Source organism: Saccopteryx leptura, chromosome 3 (assembly GCF_036850995.1).
Source record: "Saccopteryx leptura isolate mSacLep1 chromosome 3, mSacLep1_pri_phased_curated, whole genome shotgun sequence".
NCBI classification, from domain to species: domain Eukaryota; kingdom Metazoa; phylum Chordata; class Mammalia; order Chiroptera; family Emballonuridae; genus Saccopteryx; species Saccopteryx leptura.
Genome location: NC_089505.1, coordinates 39,975,814 through 39,988,239, shown reverse-complemented (window position 1 = coordinate 39,988,239; position 12,426 = coordinate 39,975,814). Strand labels below are relative to the sequence as shown.

General features: G+C 34.1%; 1 protein-coding gene across 17 annotated transcripts in view; it reads right to left on the bottom strand.

Moving 5' to 3' along the window:
- Window positions 1-12,426, bottom strand: part of TRDN (triadin) — a 415,240-nt gene that overhangs the window by 308,313 nt on the left and 94,501 nt on the right. For all 17 annotated transcript variants that reach the window (XR_010750049.1, XR_010750050.1, XR_010750051.1 and 14 more), the window contains exon 5: window positions 6,885-6,944. Coding sequence is in view for 14 of the 17 variants with exons in the window: in XM_066373320.1 (XP_066229417.1) it covers window positions 6,885-6,944 (60 nt within the window). In the remaining 3 variants the exon portion in view is untranslated. The remainder of the gene's footprint in view (window positions 1-6,884; window positions 6,945-12,426) is intronic.

The window sequence follows — 12,426 nt, the reverse complement described above, 5'->3', positions numbered from 1 at the left end:
CAGTCACAGGAAAGCAACAAAAGACCACAGAAATGTGAAATCTGCACCAAATACAAGGAAAACTCTCCCAGTTTCATACCTATTCAGTGCAGTTCAATGTGGGCTCATGCACAGATTGTTTAGGGCTCCTTAGGTAGCTATCCTGTATAGCCTCTACAGACTCGTCACTGACTGATGGCCTACCAGAATGGGGTTTCTCCACCTAATTGCCAGTTTCCTTCAGCTGCTTATCCCACCAAGTAATGTTATTCCTATGTGGTGGTGCTTCATTAGAAATGTGTTGATATTCACGTTGTACTTTGGTCACGAATTTGAATTTAGCAAGCCACAGAACACACTGAACTTTCCTCTGTACCATCCACATCTCGATTGGCATGGCTGTGGGCTGCTCTGCTGTATACATGGTGTTACATCATCACCTGCACATGCGCACATGCTGGCACATATTCCAGAAACTGGGAGGGTTTTCCTTTTATTTGGTACAGATTTCACATTTCTATCATCTTTTGTTGCTTTCCTGTGACCGGTCAAAAGTGCACCATGACTTTACGGACACACTGTATTATAAATATCTATGTACCTAATATAGGGGCACCTAAATATATAAAGCAGATTTTGATGGACATAAAGGGAGAAATCAATAGCAATACTATAATAGTAGAGGATTTAAATACCCCACTACCATCAATGGATAGATCTTCAAGAAAGAAAATTAATGAAGAAACAGCAGAATGAAGGGACACATTAGATCAACTGGATTTAATAGATATCATCAGAACTGTCCACCCTAAAGCAGCAGAATGTACATTCTTTTCAAGTGCACATGGTACATTCTCTAGAATAGACCACATATTAGGGCATAAAATGAGTCTCAACAAATTTAAAAAGATTGAAACCATATCAAGCATCTTCTCTGACCACAATGGAATGAAACTAGAAATCAACTACAATAGGAAAACTGAAAAATACTCAAATACTTGGAAACTAAACAGCATGTTATTAAACAATGAATGGGTCAACAATGAGATCAAGAAAGAAATAAAAAATTTCCTTGAAACAAATGAAAATGAGCATACAATAACTCAAAATTTATGGGACACAGCAAAAGCAGTCCTGAGAGGGAAGTTCATAGCATTATAGGCATACCTTAAGAAGCTAGAAAAAGCTCAAATAAACAACTTAATTCGCAACTAAAAGAACTAGAAAAAGAACAGCAAGTAATGCTTCAAGGAAGTAGAAGGAAGGAATAATAAAGATCAGAGCGGTAATAAATGATATAGAGACTAAAAAAACAATACAGAGGATCAATGAAACCAAGAGCTGGTCTTTGAAAAAGTAAACAAGATCGATGAACCCTTAGCCGGACTCACCAAGAAAAGAGAGAAAGAACTCAAATAAATAAAATTAGAAATGAGGGTGGAGAAGTAACAATGGACACAACAGAAATACAAAGGATTGTAAGAAAATATTATGAAGAACAGTATGCCAAAAAATTAGACAACCTAGGTAAAATGGAGAAATTCCTTTAAAAATGTAATCTTTCAAAAATCAACCTAGAAGAATCAGAAAACCTAAATAGACCAATTTTAACAAATGAGATTGAAACAGTTATCAAAAAACTTCCAACAGCCTGACCAGGCAGTGGTGCAGTGGATTGAGCATTGGACTGGGATGCAGAGGATCCAGGTTTGAGACCCCGAGGTTGCCAGGTTGAGTGCAGGCTCATCTGGTTTGAACAAAGCTCACCAGCTTGGAACCAAGGTCACTGGCTTGAGCAAGGGTTACTTGGTCTGCTGAAGGTCCACGGTCAAGGCACATATGAGAAAGCAATCAATGAACAACTAAGGTGTCACAATAAAAAACTGATGATTGATGCTTCTCATCTCTCTCCATTCCTGTCTGTCTCTACCTATCCCTCTGATCTGACTCTCTCTATGTCTCTGTAAAAAAACAAAAAAACAAAAAAAACTCCCAACAAACAAAAGCCCTGGGCCAGATGGCTTCACAGGCAAATTTTACCAAACATATGAAGAAGAACTAACTCCTATCCTTCTCAAGCTACTTCAAAAAATTCAAAAAGAGGAAAAACTTTCAAGCTTCTTTTATGAAGCGAGCATAATTCTGATTCCAAAGCTAGGCAAAGACAATAGAAAGAAAGAAAACTATAGGCCAATATCCCTGATGAATTTAGATGCTAAAATTCTCAACAAAATATTAGCAAACTGATCCAGCAATACATGAAAAAAATCATACATCATGATCAAGTGGGATTTATTTTGGGGAGGCAAGGCTCCCCAAATATTCACAATATTCATAAATCAATCGACATGATTCATCATATAAACAAAAGAAATGACAAAAACCACATGACAATATCAATAGATGCAGAAAAAGCATTTAATAAAATTCAGCACACATTTATGATCAAAACTCTCAGCAAAGTGGCAATACAGGGAACATACCTCAACATGATAAAGGCCATCTATGACAAACCCACAGCCAACATCATAATGAATGGACAAATATTAAAAGCAATTCCAGGAACAAGGAAGGGGTGCCCCCTTTCACCACTCTTATTCAACATAGTACTGGAAGTCCTAGCTACAGCAATCAGACAAGAAGAAGAAATAAAAGTCATCCAAATTGGAAAAGAAGAAGTAAAACTATCATAATTTGCAGAGAAAATTCTAACGTCGCAGTAAAAAAACTACTGGACCTGATAAAGGAATTCAGCAAGGTGTCAGGATATAAAATAATTACTCAGAAACCAGAGGCATTTTTATACACCAACAATGATCTGTCTGAAAGAGAAATTAAGGAAACAATCCCCTTCACTGTTGCAACAAAAAATAAATAAAATACCTAGGAGTAAATTTAACCAAGGAGGTTAAAGACGTATACTCAGAAAATTAAAGAACATTGATATAAGAAATCAAGAAAGATACAAACACGTGGAAGCATATATGATGTTTATGGCTAGGAAAAATAAACATCATTAAAATTTCTATATTACTCAAAGCAATTATATAAATTTAATGCAATTTCTATTAAAATACCAAAGACATACTTCAAAGATATAGAACAAATATTCCAAAAATTCATATGGAACCTAAAAAGAACACAAATAGCCTCAGTAATCTTGAAAAAAAAAGAATAAAGTGGGTGGAATCATACTTCCAGATAACAAGTTATACTACAAGGCCATTGTACTCAAAACAGCTTGGTACTGGCATAAGAACAGGCGTACAGATTAATGAAACAGAACAGAGAACCTAGAAATGAACCCACACCTTTATGAATAATTGATATTTGACAAAGGAGGTAAGAGCTTACAATGGAGTATAAAGACAGTCTCTTCAACAAATGGTGTTGGAAAAATTGGACAGCTACAAGCAAAAATATGAAACTGGACCACCAACTTACACCATTCACAAAAATAAACTCAATGGATGAAAGACTTACAAGTAAGTCATAAAACCATAAGCATCCTAGAGGAAAACATAGGCAATAAGCTCTCTGACATCACTCACAGCAATATTTTTGCTGATGTATCTCCACGTGCAAGGGAAATAAAGGACAGGATAAACAGATGGGACTATATCAAACTAAAAAGCTTCTGCACAGCTAAAGACAATATGAACAAAATAAAAAGACAAACCACACAATGGGAGAACATATTGGACAAAACATCTGATAAGGGGTTAATAACCAAAATTTATAAAGAACTTGTAGAACTCAACACCAGGAAGATAAACAGTCCAATCAAAAAATGGCAAAAGGAATGAATAGACACTTTTCCAAAGAAGACATACAGATGGCCAATAGGCAATTTAAAAAATGCTCAACATCACTAATCATTAGAGAAATGCAAATTAAAACCACAATGAGATATCATCTCACACCAATCAGAATGGCGCTCATCAACAAAACAACACAGAATAAGTGCTGGCGAGGATGTGGAGAAAAGGGAACCTTCCTGCACTGCTGGTGGGAATGCAGACTGGTGCAGCCACTGTGGAAAACAGTATGGAGATTCCTCAAAAAATTAAAAATCAAACTGCTTTTTGACCCAGCCATCCCACTTTTGGGAATATATCCTAAGAACACAACATCAATGAGTCAAAAGGAGAAATGCACCCCCATATATATGGCAGCATTGTTTATAGTAGCCAAGATCTGGAAACAGCACAAGTGTCTGTCAGTGGACAAGTAGATTAAAAAGCAGTGGTAAATATACACAATGGAATACTATGGGGCCATGAAAAAGAAGGAAATCTTACCTTTTGCTACAACATGGATGGACACGAAAACTATTATGTTAAGTGAAATAAGGCAGGCAGAAAAAGAAAAATATCATATGACCTCACTCATATGAGGAATCCAACAAACAATAAGAACTGAGGAGCAGAATAGAGACAGAGGCGGGATCAAAGGATCCAGAGGAAAGCGGACAGAGGGAAAGGGGATGATAGGCAGATAGGATGGAATGAGAGCAGAAAAGCAAATCCTGGAGGGAAGGGGGTAGGGCAATACAGGCAGGGGTACAGGGGGGTGTACTGGGGAACACAGGGGAGGGGAGGATGTATTCGGGGGACACTAGAATCTATGTAAACACAAAATAATAAAATAAATAAATATCAATTCATTAGTTAAGATATTCATATGGAATTATTTTGGAAATGTATGTTTGCTGGGATTCATTTTCTTTTGTGTTCTATATTCCAGTAAGTCATTTAGGTTTAGACTTCTATGGCCTTTCCAATTACTTAAAGACTCTTAAAACCTTTTCGTAAAACCTTTTAGAATACCATCCATATAAAGCCCTTGAAGAAAGAAAAAAAAAATAGAGACAATAGGATGTGATCTAGCTTCCATCATCACCAATTTTTTTTTTTTCCTCCAAAATGCACCAGCTTCAGCATAATGGCTCTTCTAAGATTCAGATATTTTCTGGTCTATAACCATAGCAGGCTACTATTTACTTGGCTATATTATATGTTTTTGTTTAAGAGTTCAAAATGCTTTGATAATATAAAATTTTAATTATCTGTCACATCTAACCATAACTGATATGGAATATGGTATATAAAAAATATATTTATCTACATATGTAAGCAGTTGTAATACCACATTTATTTTCCCCCTGAACAGCTTTGGAATAAAAAGCAAGCATTATTCTACCTAGATGAGGAAACTAAGCAGTAAAATGAAATATTTTGTTCACATTCACATGGAAAAAATGCGGAAAAAAGAAACTCTCTCTGAAGCCTGTTTCATTGTTGAACAGCTGAAATTTCATAATATATCAATATATTCAGGTACTAATCTCTAGCCAAGCCTCTGAGAAAGTTATTTTAAATCTCAGCCAAATTCACTGTTTTAATTATTCAAGACTCACTAGTTTAATAAACCCACTCTACAGCCCATTGCTCAAAGTCTTTAACAGCAGGATTCTAATGGATCCTGGTCCAAGATGGAAATGGTGCCATCTGCATCCCCACATCCACTCCAGCGGCACTGCTATTAAATTAATAGTGCAGTCTGCAGGATAAAACAGCGGAGACCCCATTCATGTGGAACCAGTTGGGTTTCTGTTTAACATCCAGCAGATAGAAACACACAGCCAGCTCAGTCATGGCTAGTCAATCTGTACCTAAGAGCTGTGTCCAATTTCCCTGACCAAAGGAATTAAGAACCAAAAAAGGAAAGAGAAAAGTAAGAAGACATTAGTCCCCTAGCTACAAATATAAATAGGTTTTAATTGAGTAAGCTTCAGTGTCCCTGATTGTATAAGAATTGGCTCACCAATCTGAAATGAATTCAAACATTAGGATTAAAGACATAATGTCTGCAGAATGATTCTAGGTCTTCACAAAAGGAAGTACATGATATATATTTTTAAGTGACATTTAAAACATAGATTCATATATTGGTATAATTTTAGGTTAAGTATTTATTATTTGAAACTTTACTAGTTTCAACTTCTTTAAATATATGCTACTTAAAGAAAAAATTATTGCTGGTAATTTTACATTAACCAGGTTTGACACAATAAATATTAGGTAACATTCAATTCTTATCCCAGAAAAATTGTATTACTTTCTGTCTGTATCACAAAATAATAGTAATTATGTTTTATTTTTTTCTCTGGCAAAAATTAAAATGGACAATTTCACCCCTTCCCAAAATGGTCAGTTTCATCCAAAATCATATGAAACTGACCATTATGGAAATCTGAGCATTTATAGAAATGTTTTTGAATGATTTTTGCTTTATAAATGTTTCTTTAAAGTTTTATGACTACATGGGCCACCTCTCACTCTCCCCCTACCTCCAAAAAAATGATGCCTGTAAGATGAGCAAGACAATGCTAGTCATGCAACACTGCAGTTACTGGATTCAGTTCATTTGAAAGGAATATTAATTATCATGGTGTCACCTTCCACCTACCTCTTAGGGCTATGTAAGGAAGTTGTAGGGCCTTGGCAGTCTGCAGTGAGGTAATATAATGATTGCATTTCTACACCAAAGGTTTTAAAGGTATTACATGGCATAAAAAATTCAAAGTTAAGATAAATTGAACTCTGACTTATTATAGTATCTTATTAGTAAGTCAAAAAATATGTTTATGGTACTATCATAGTAAAAACCAGTTGCAAATAACTTAGATTGGCATATATTTTGAAGTTTTTTTATTACTATAATTAAATATTATTTGTATTTATACCTGGAATTAAATGAGAAGTAAAGGTACTTACTTAAACACTATCACAAATTAAAACAAAAGAAGACTAAATATAAAACTTTTCTTTCTCATATAAATGTGTATATATAAATATATATCCTAAATAAAAATAAGAATAAACACAAAATTAAACATTTACCTTTAGTTTGTATTTTCCTTTCAGGTTTCTCCTCCTTTTCAGTTTTTTCTTTGCGTATTTCTAGGGTAAAAGTTATTTGAAAAAGGTTAAAAATTTACATTAGTAGAGATATGTAGTCATCATTTTCAGTGTGAAACTTGATTGTAAATTATAATGATGTTTTATATCACTGACTCTCAGTAAAAATTAAGAATCCTTAGTAAGAATGTTATTCAGATTTAGATTTAGTTTTTACATATTAAATTAAGAATTTGAGAAATGAACTTTAACAACTATTTGATAAGAAATATATCTCAGAAGTAGTGACTCTAAGCTATATTTATAATCAGAATTTGGTATTGCATTCAACCAATAATTACTGCAAGCAGATATAATTCATTTCATAAAATGAGTTAGTTTTTACATTTTTTCTAAATTATCAGTTTTTAAAAAATATATGTAATTTGCTGCTAGCCTCAGTACACATACATTACAAAGCTTAGAAAATAAAGTTAATTCTGAATTTGCAGTTAATTTGGATAAAAGTAAATTTGAGATTAGAGTTTACAAATATAATAACTATCTCTGTAAAGTTACTCATCTTTAAATACCATGGTTTTTCATAGAAGCTAATGAAGTTTACTTATTTATTTATTACAACTTTATTTTAGATTGTCTGACATGGAATTAATTACTGTACACATTTTAAATTCTTTATATACAAATTTTACTTTAGATTGCTATAATTTTTCTACAAGTTTAAAACCAAGACTACTCATAAAGAAATCTTAAATATCTGCAGAAAAGATACTTTTATTCACCTTGTAGGAGGTAATCACCAGTGTAAGATTTCCTTTCTTTTTTTTTCCTCATAAATTCATCATTATGCTATATATAGGGTCATTATTCTACCATTATTTCATACCTGACTTTGAATATTGCAACAGAGATACAAAAGAGTTAAGATACTCAATCATATTTCTAAAAAATATATAATTCACCAAGATGTGAGGAAAGATATCTGCAGGACCTAAGAAACTTCCATCTTCCTGGATCGCTCATTATTTTTAAAATTCTTTTTTACATGTCTCCAAATCCTCCTCACAACAGGGTTTCTCATCTTAGTATCACTATTCATAGGTTGGGTGAATCATTATTTGGGGTGCAGTGACTTTATTCTGGTACTCCATGGTATTTAGCAGTATCCCTAGTCTCTACCTATTAGATGCCCATAATCTCATCCGCAGTCATGACTTTGAAAAATGTCTTTAGACATTGCCAAGTGCCCCTGTAGGGCAAAATGACCTTCAAACTCGTGTTCAAGTGGCTCAGGATTGTATTTCTTTTGCTTGCTCTATGATGTTGGGTTCTATAGTATTTCTGTGATTATGTAACAGAAATATTGTTCCATTGCAATCTAGCATATAGAGCTACATGGAACTTTTGATGCAATACATTTTAAGAACTGTATTATTCTGTTTGCAAAGACATAATAAAGTTAAATCTTATAAACTTTAGGTAAAAAATAAAAGCCATCAATAAACCTAATTACACACATACACATACACACACTGAACTTGTATTTTTAGATCCAAGATAATTAGTTTGTCACTATTTAGACTTACACTGTCCAATGCAATAACTACTAGACACACGTGTATATTAAGGATATGATATGTGGTTAGTCCAAATTGAGTAATTTAAAATGCTCTTTTTCTTTTAAAGGTAAGTGTGTATGCATGTGTGTGTGCATATTTGTATGTTTGTATTCCACAGACATGTTGGCTACTTAGAAGAATAAAAGAGAGATTCTAGAACTCACAAATGGGTATCAGACCTCAGTTAGAATCTTTTGAAATATTAGGTGCTTGGAGGGTCAGGTGCCACTATGGCCATACAGATTCGCATTGAATTTGGGCAGATGGTAAAGAAATTGTGGAGCTGGAGGATGGGGAGCTATTCCACTCTATTGGAGGCTCACAAAGACAGGCAAGCCAAAAGAAGAAAGAAAAAGAAAAACTACAAAGAGAAAGGAAAACCTGCTTTATGCAGAGGAGGGCAGGGGATCAGGAAACCAACTACACTTCTCAGTGGCAGGTTGTGATCTCATCCCATCACCCCAGAGGGGAAGCACTTACATCCTTGCAATAGTGCTGTCACGTGCTCCTGCACTAATTGCACAATGTGCTTGCAGCTGGTAAAGCAGTGAGCAAGCCTAGCACAGCTATTTTCCCCACAGTGCTGAAAACATCTTGTCTGGATAATCCTGTCACAGCCCTTTAGCCTCTCTTATTCTGGGCAAATGCACTGTTTGCACAGGGTGGTGGTCTGTGGGACTAGACAGTCTGTGATGGTCCCTGTTGGTGTTTCCTGCAAGGTAGGTGGAAACTTGCATATGAAAGAACAGGGGAAAGAAACAGTGGCAGGTGTTTCCTTGAAGCTCTTTAGCACTAGTTCCTGTGCATGCAGCAGCTCCCTGTTGAGGGAGAATGGGCTCTAGATTTTAACTAGAACTGCAATGAGCAGGGGTCCATGCTAGAGGTAAAAAATAAAATGAAAGATGACAAGTCTCAAAAAGATTTGGATCATGAACACCATGCAGAAAAAGGCAGGGGAAATGCATTTTCTCCACTGTTTCCCTAAAGTGGAAGGTAAATCCTGACATGTTGGATACACTTTTTTTACAATAAGTTTTACTTTAAGAAAAACAAACATAAAAGAAACTAAAGGAGAATTAGACTGAAAAAAATATGGCAATATAATTCCGAGTATTTATTATTACCCTATGGTAAATGAAGCTGATTCAACCTAGTTATGTAACTTAAACCAACCTCAAAGATAAAGCCCCAATTTTTTTTATTTTTCTGATTCTGCACTTCAGCCTAATATAAACCAAGGTGGCCCCAATGTTTTGGTCAGATCACTCAGATTTTTTGCTAGTAAGTGTTATAGATTAAACATATACATGCATATCTACATACACAAAAATCTCTACAGCTCAGAATGAACAGAAATATGATGACTTTTATAAACATTTTTGACAGAAACATCATCAACTGATTTTTTAATTGATGATCACTTGCGAACCATTAGTAGTTCTATAGAGGCAAATGTAGACAAACACAGCTAACCTTGTAAAGACAGACATTTCTTTTCTCAAAGAGTAAAATGAAATTCATTTCTGATGATTCAAACCTGAGGATAAATTAAATGTCTCTCTTAATGTTGTATTGCCACATTGCATTTTCTTTGGGGATTGGATTCCATCACTAGTGTCACCGTCTATGGCTATCAGATGTCTGAAGAATCCAGTAAATCCTCTACACAATGTGCCAGTTCTCTCTCCTTACGCTTCAGCCAGGAAATGATGACCATTCAGGCACTTGTCCAACTGAGTAACAACAGCTACCAATTTAGACTTCAGAAGGATATTTTTCCCATAAGCAGGTGATGCCTGATTTCTTACTGTCTCAATAGCTCTTGTCAGCTACGAGCTATTTGTATAAGAATACAAAATAAATTTAAAATATTTAAATCAATAAAGTAGAAATTTATTGCCTCGTGGTTTTCAGCAAATTTCAAAAATATATAAAAATTTCTTATATTAACACTAACTTCTAGTTATTTAACAATTTCCATATAGAGGTGAATGTTTCTACTTTTTGTAAAATAACAGCACTGTATGACAGCATAAAATTGATACCATGACACATTTTAAGAACAATTCACTTGAATATGAACCAATCCTGGACATGGGGACAAAGAAGAAGGTCAGAGGAGTTACAATTTACCTCCAAATATATGTGCTTTGTAATTAGGTTAGAGTCCAATGTCCCTAAGTAGAAGTCTAAGCACCAGATACTGGTAAGAATCATAAACCATTTTATTAGCAGTAAAGTTTAAAGATTGTTTGGTGGTTTACAAGGTCCAAGATTTTCTTGGTGGCCCAAATTAGAACTTTTAGATGTAATAAAGAGTTATCTAGTCTCATAGTGGGCGCTGCATGTTCCACAGGAACATAAACTTAATCAATAGATCGGAGATTTTAAATGGGAGTGCTGTAAGAGCACACCGTCGTGCCACAAGAATTTTTAAAACATGCAACATCTGACTATTTAATCAGGGTACTGACATCTTTTCCCTTAGATTGTCAAATAAAGAAATGACAACAGTGAACAATAGCTGTCCAGTGTGAAGAATTAAAACTATATGTATTCATTTTTGTCAGATTAGCAAAAATTATAATACATTTCTTTTGGTGTGTCACAGACTTTTAGTAATTAGCTTTTGTGTGCCATGAGATGAGAAAGGTTGAAAACCACTGAAATAGATAAAATCTTTAAAATGTCTCCAAATTAGAAGTAAAGATTTGTTTCACTGGCTTGGTTCTCCTTCCTTCATCTTTAAGCTATTTACTTTTATCAAATAGTGTTCATCTAAACTCTGTGTCTCCAATGTTGCCAATGGCAATCACGCACCAATAGGTTTTTCCAAGACTCTCTGAGCTCAATTTTTTCATATATAACTTGGAAAGAGAGGCCATGGGTACTGAAAATGAAAAGATCACTAGCAACAGCAATCAATGAGACTAACATTAGTGAAAACAGGTTGTGCTAAATGATTCTTAAGAATAAGTTTATTTTGTAGTGATGTCTTTCTGAATTATTTTGTTATATGCATTTTGCTTATGGTGAATAATTTTATCTACTTACAATCATAACAAAGCTTATTGTTGAGTAAGTAGTTTATGATTTTGTTTAAGACTTATATGGTCAGTTTAAAGCAGTGGTCCCCAACCCCCGGGCTGCGGACCGGTATTGGTCCATGGGCCATTTGGTACCGGTCCGCAGAGAAAGAATAAATAACTTACATTATTTCTGTTTTATTTATATTTAAGTCTGAATGATGTTTTATTTTTAAAAAATGACCAGATTCCCTCTGTTACATCCGTCTAAGACTCACTCTTAATGCTTGTCTCGGTCACGTGATACATTTATCCATCCCACCCTAAAGGCCGGTCCGTGAAAATATTTTCTGACATTAAACCGGTTCGTGGCCCAAAAAAGGTTGGGGACCACTGGTTTAAAGCATATAATTTTTCTCTATCAATATGATACATCTTTAATAAATAAAAAATATTATCAATCAACATTTTGAAATGACAGACTCAAGAAGCTTAAAAAGATCATCATCTCTGTCACCAAGACAACCATCTTGATTCTTTTAGATGACAACCGTTTATTAAATTATTTTGAGGATTGTGAATTTCAAAGAATGCCTTTTATTATTATGTTTTCTATATATATCTCACAAGTTCCAGATTAAATAAAATGCTCACTTACCATTTTTCTTATTTTAATATTAAAAATTCAAATTATTCATTTGAACATAGAATATTTAGATATAAGATTTTTGCAAATTGTGAGTAGGATTCAAAAGTTTAATTATGATACATAACCAAGCAAATACTTGTATCTTTTTAGTGACTAATTAAGGAATACTAAGGAGATATATTTTATAAAATCCTAACTATTTTTTTTTTTTTTTTTTTCGTCTTTTTTAT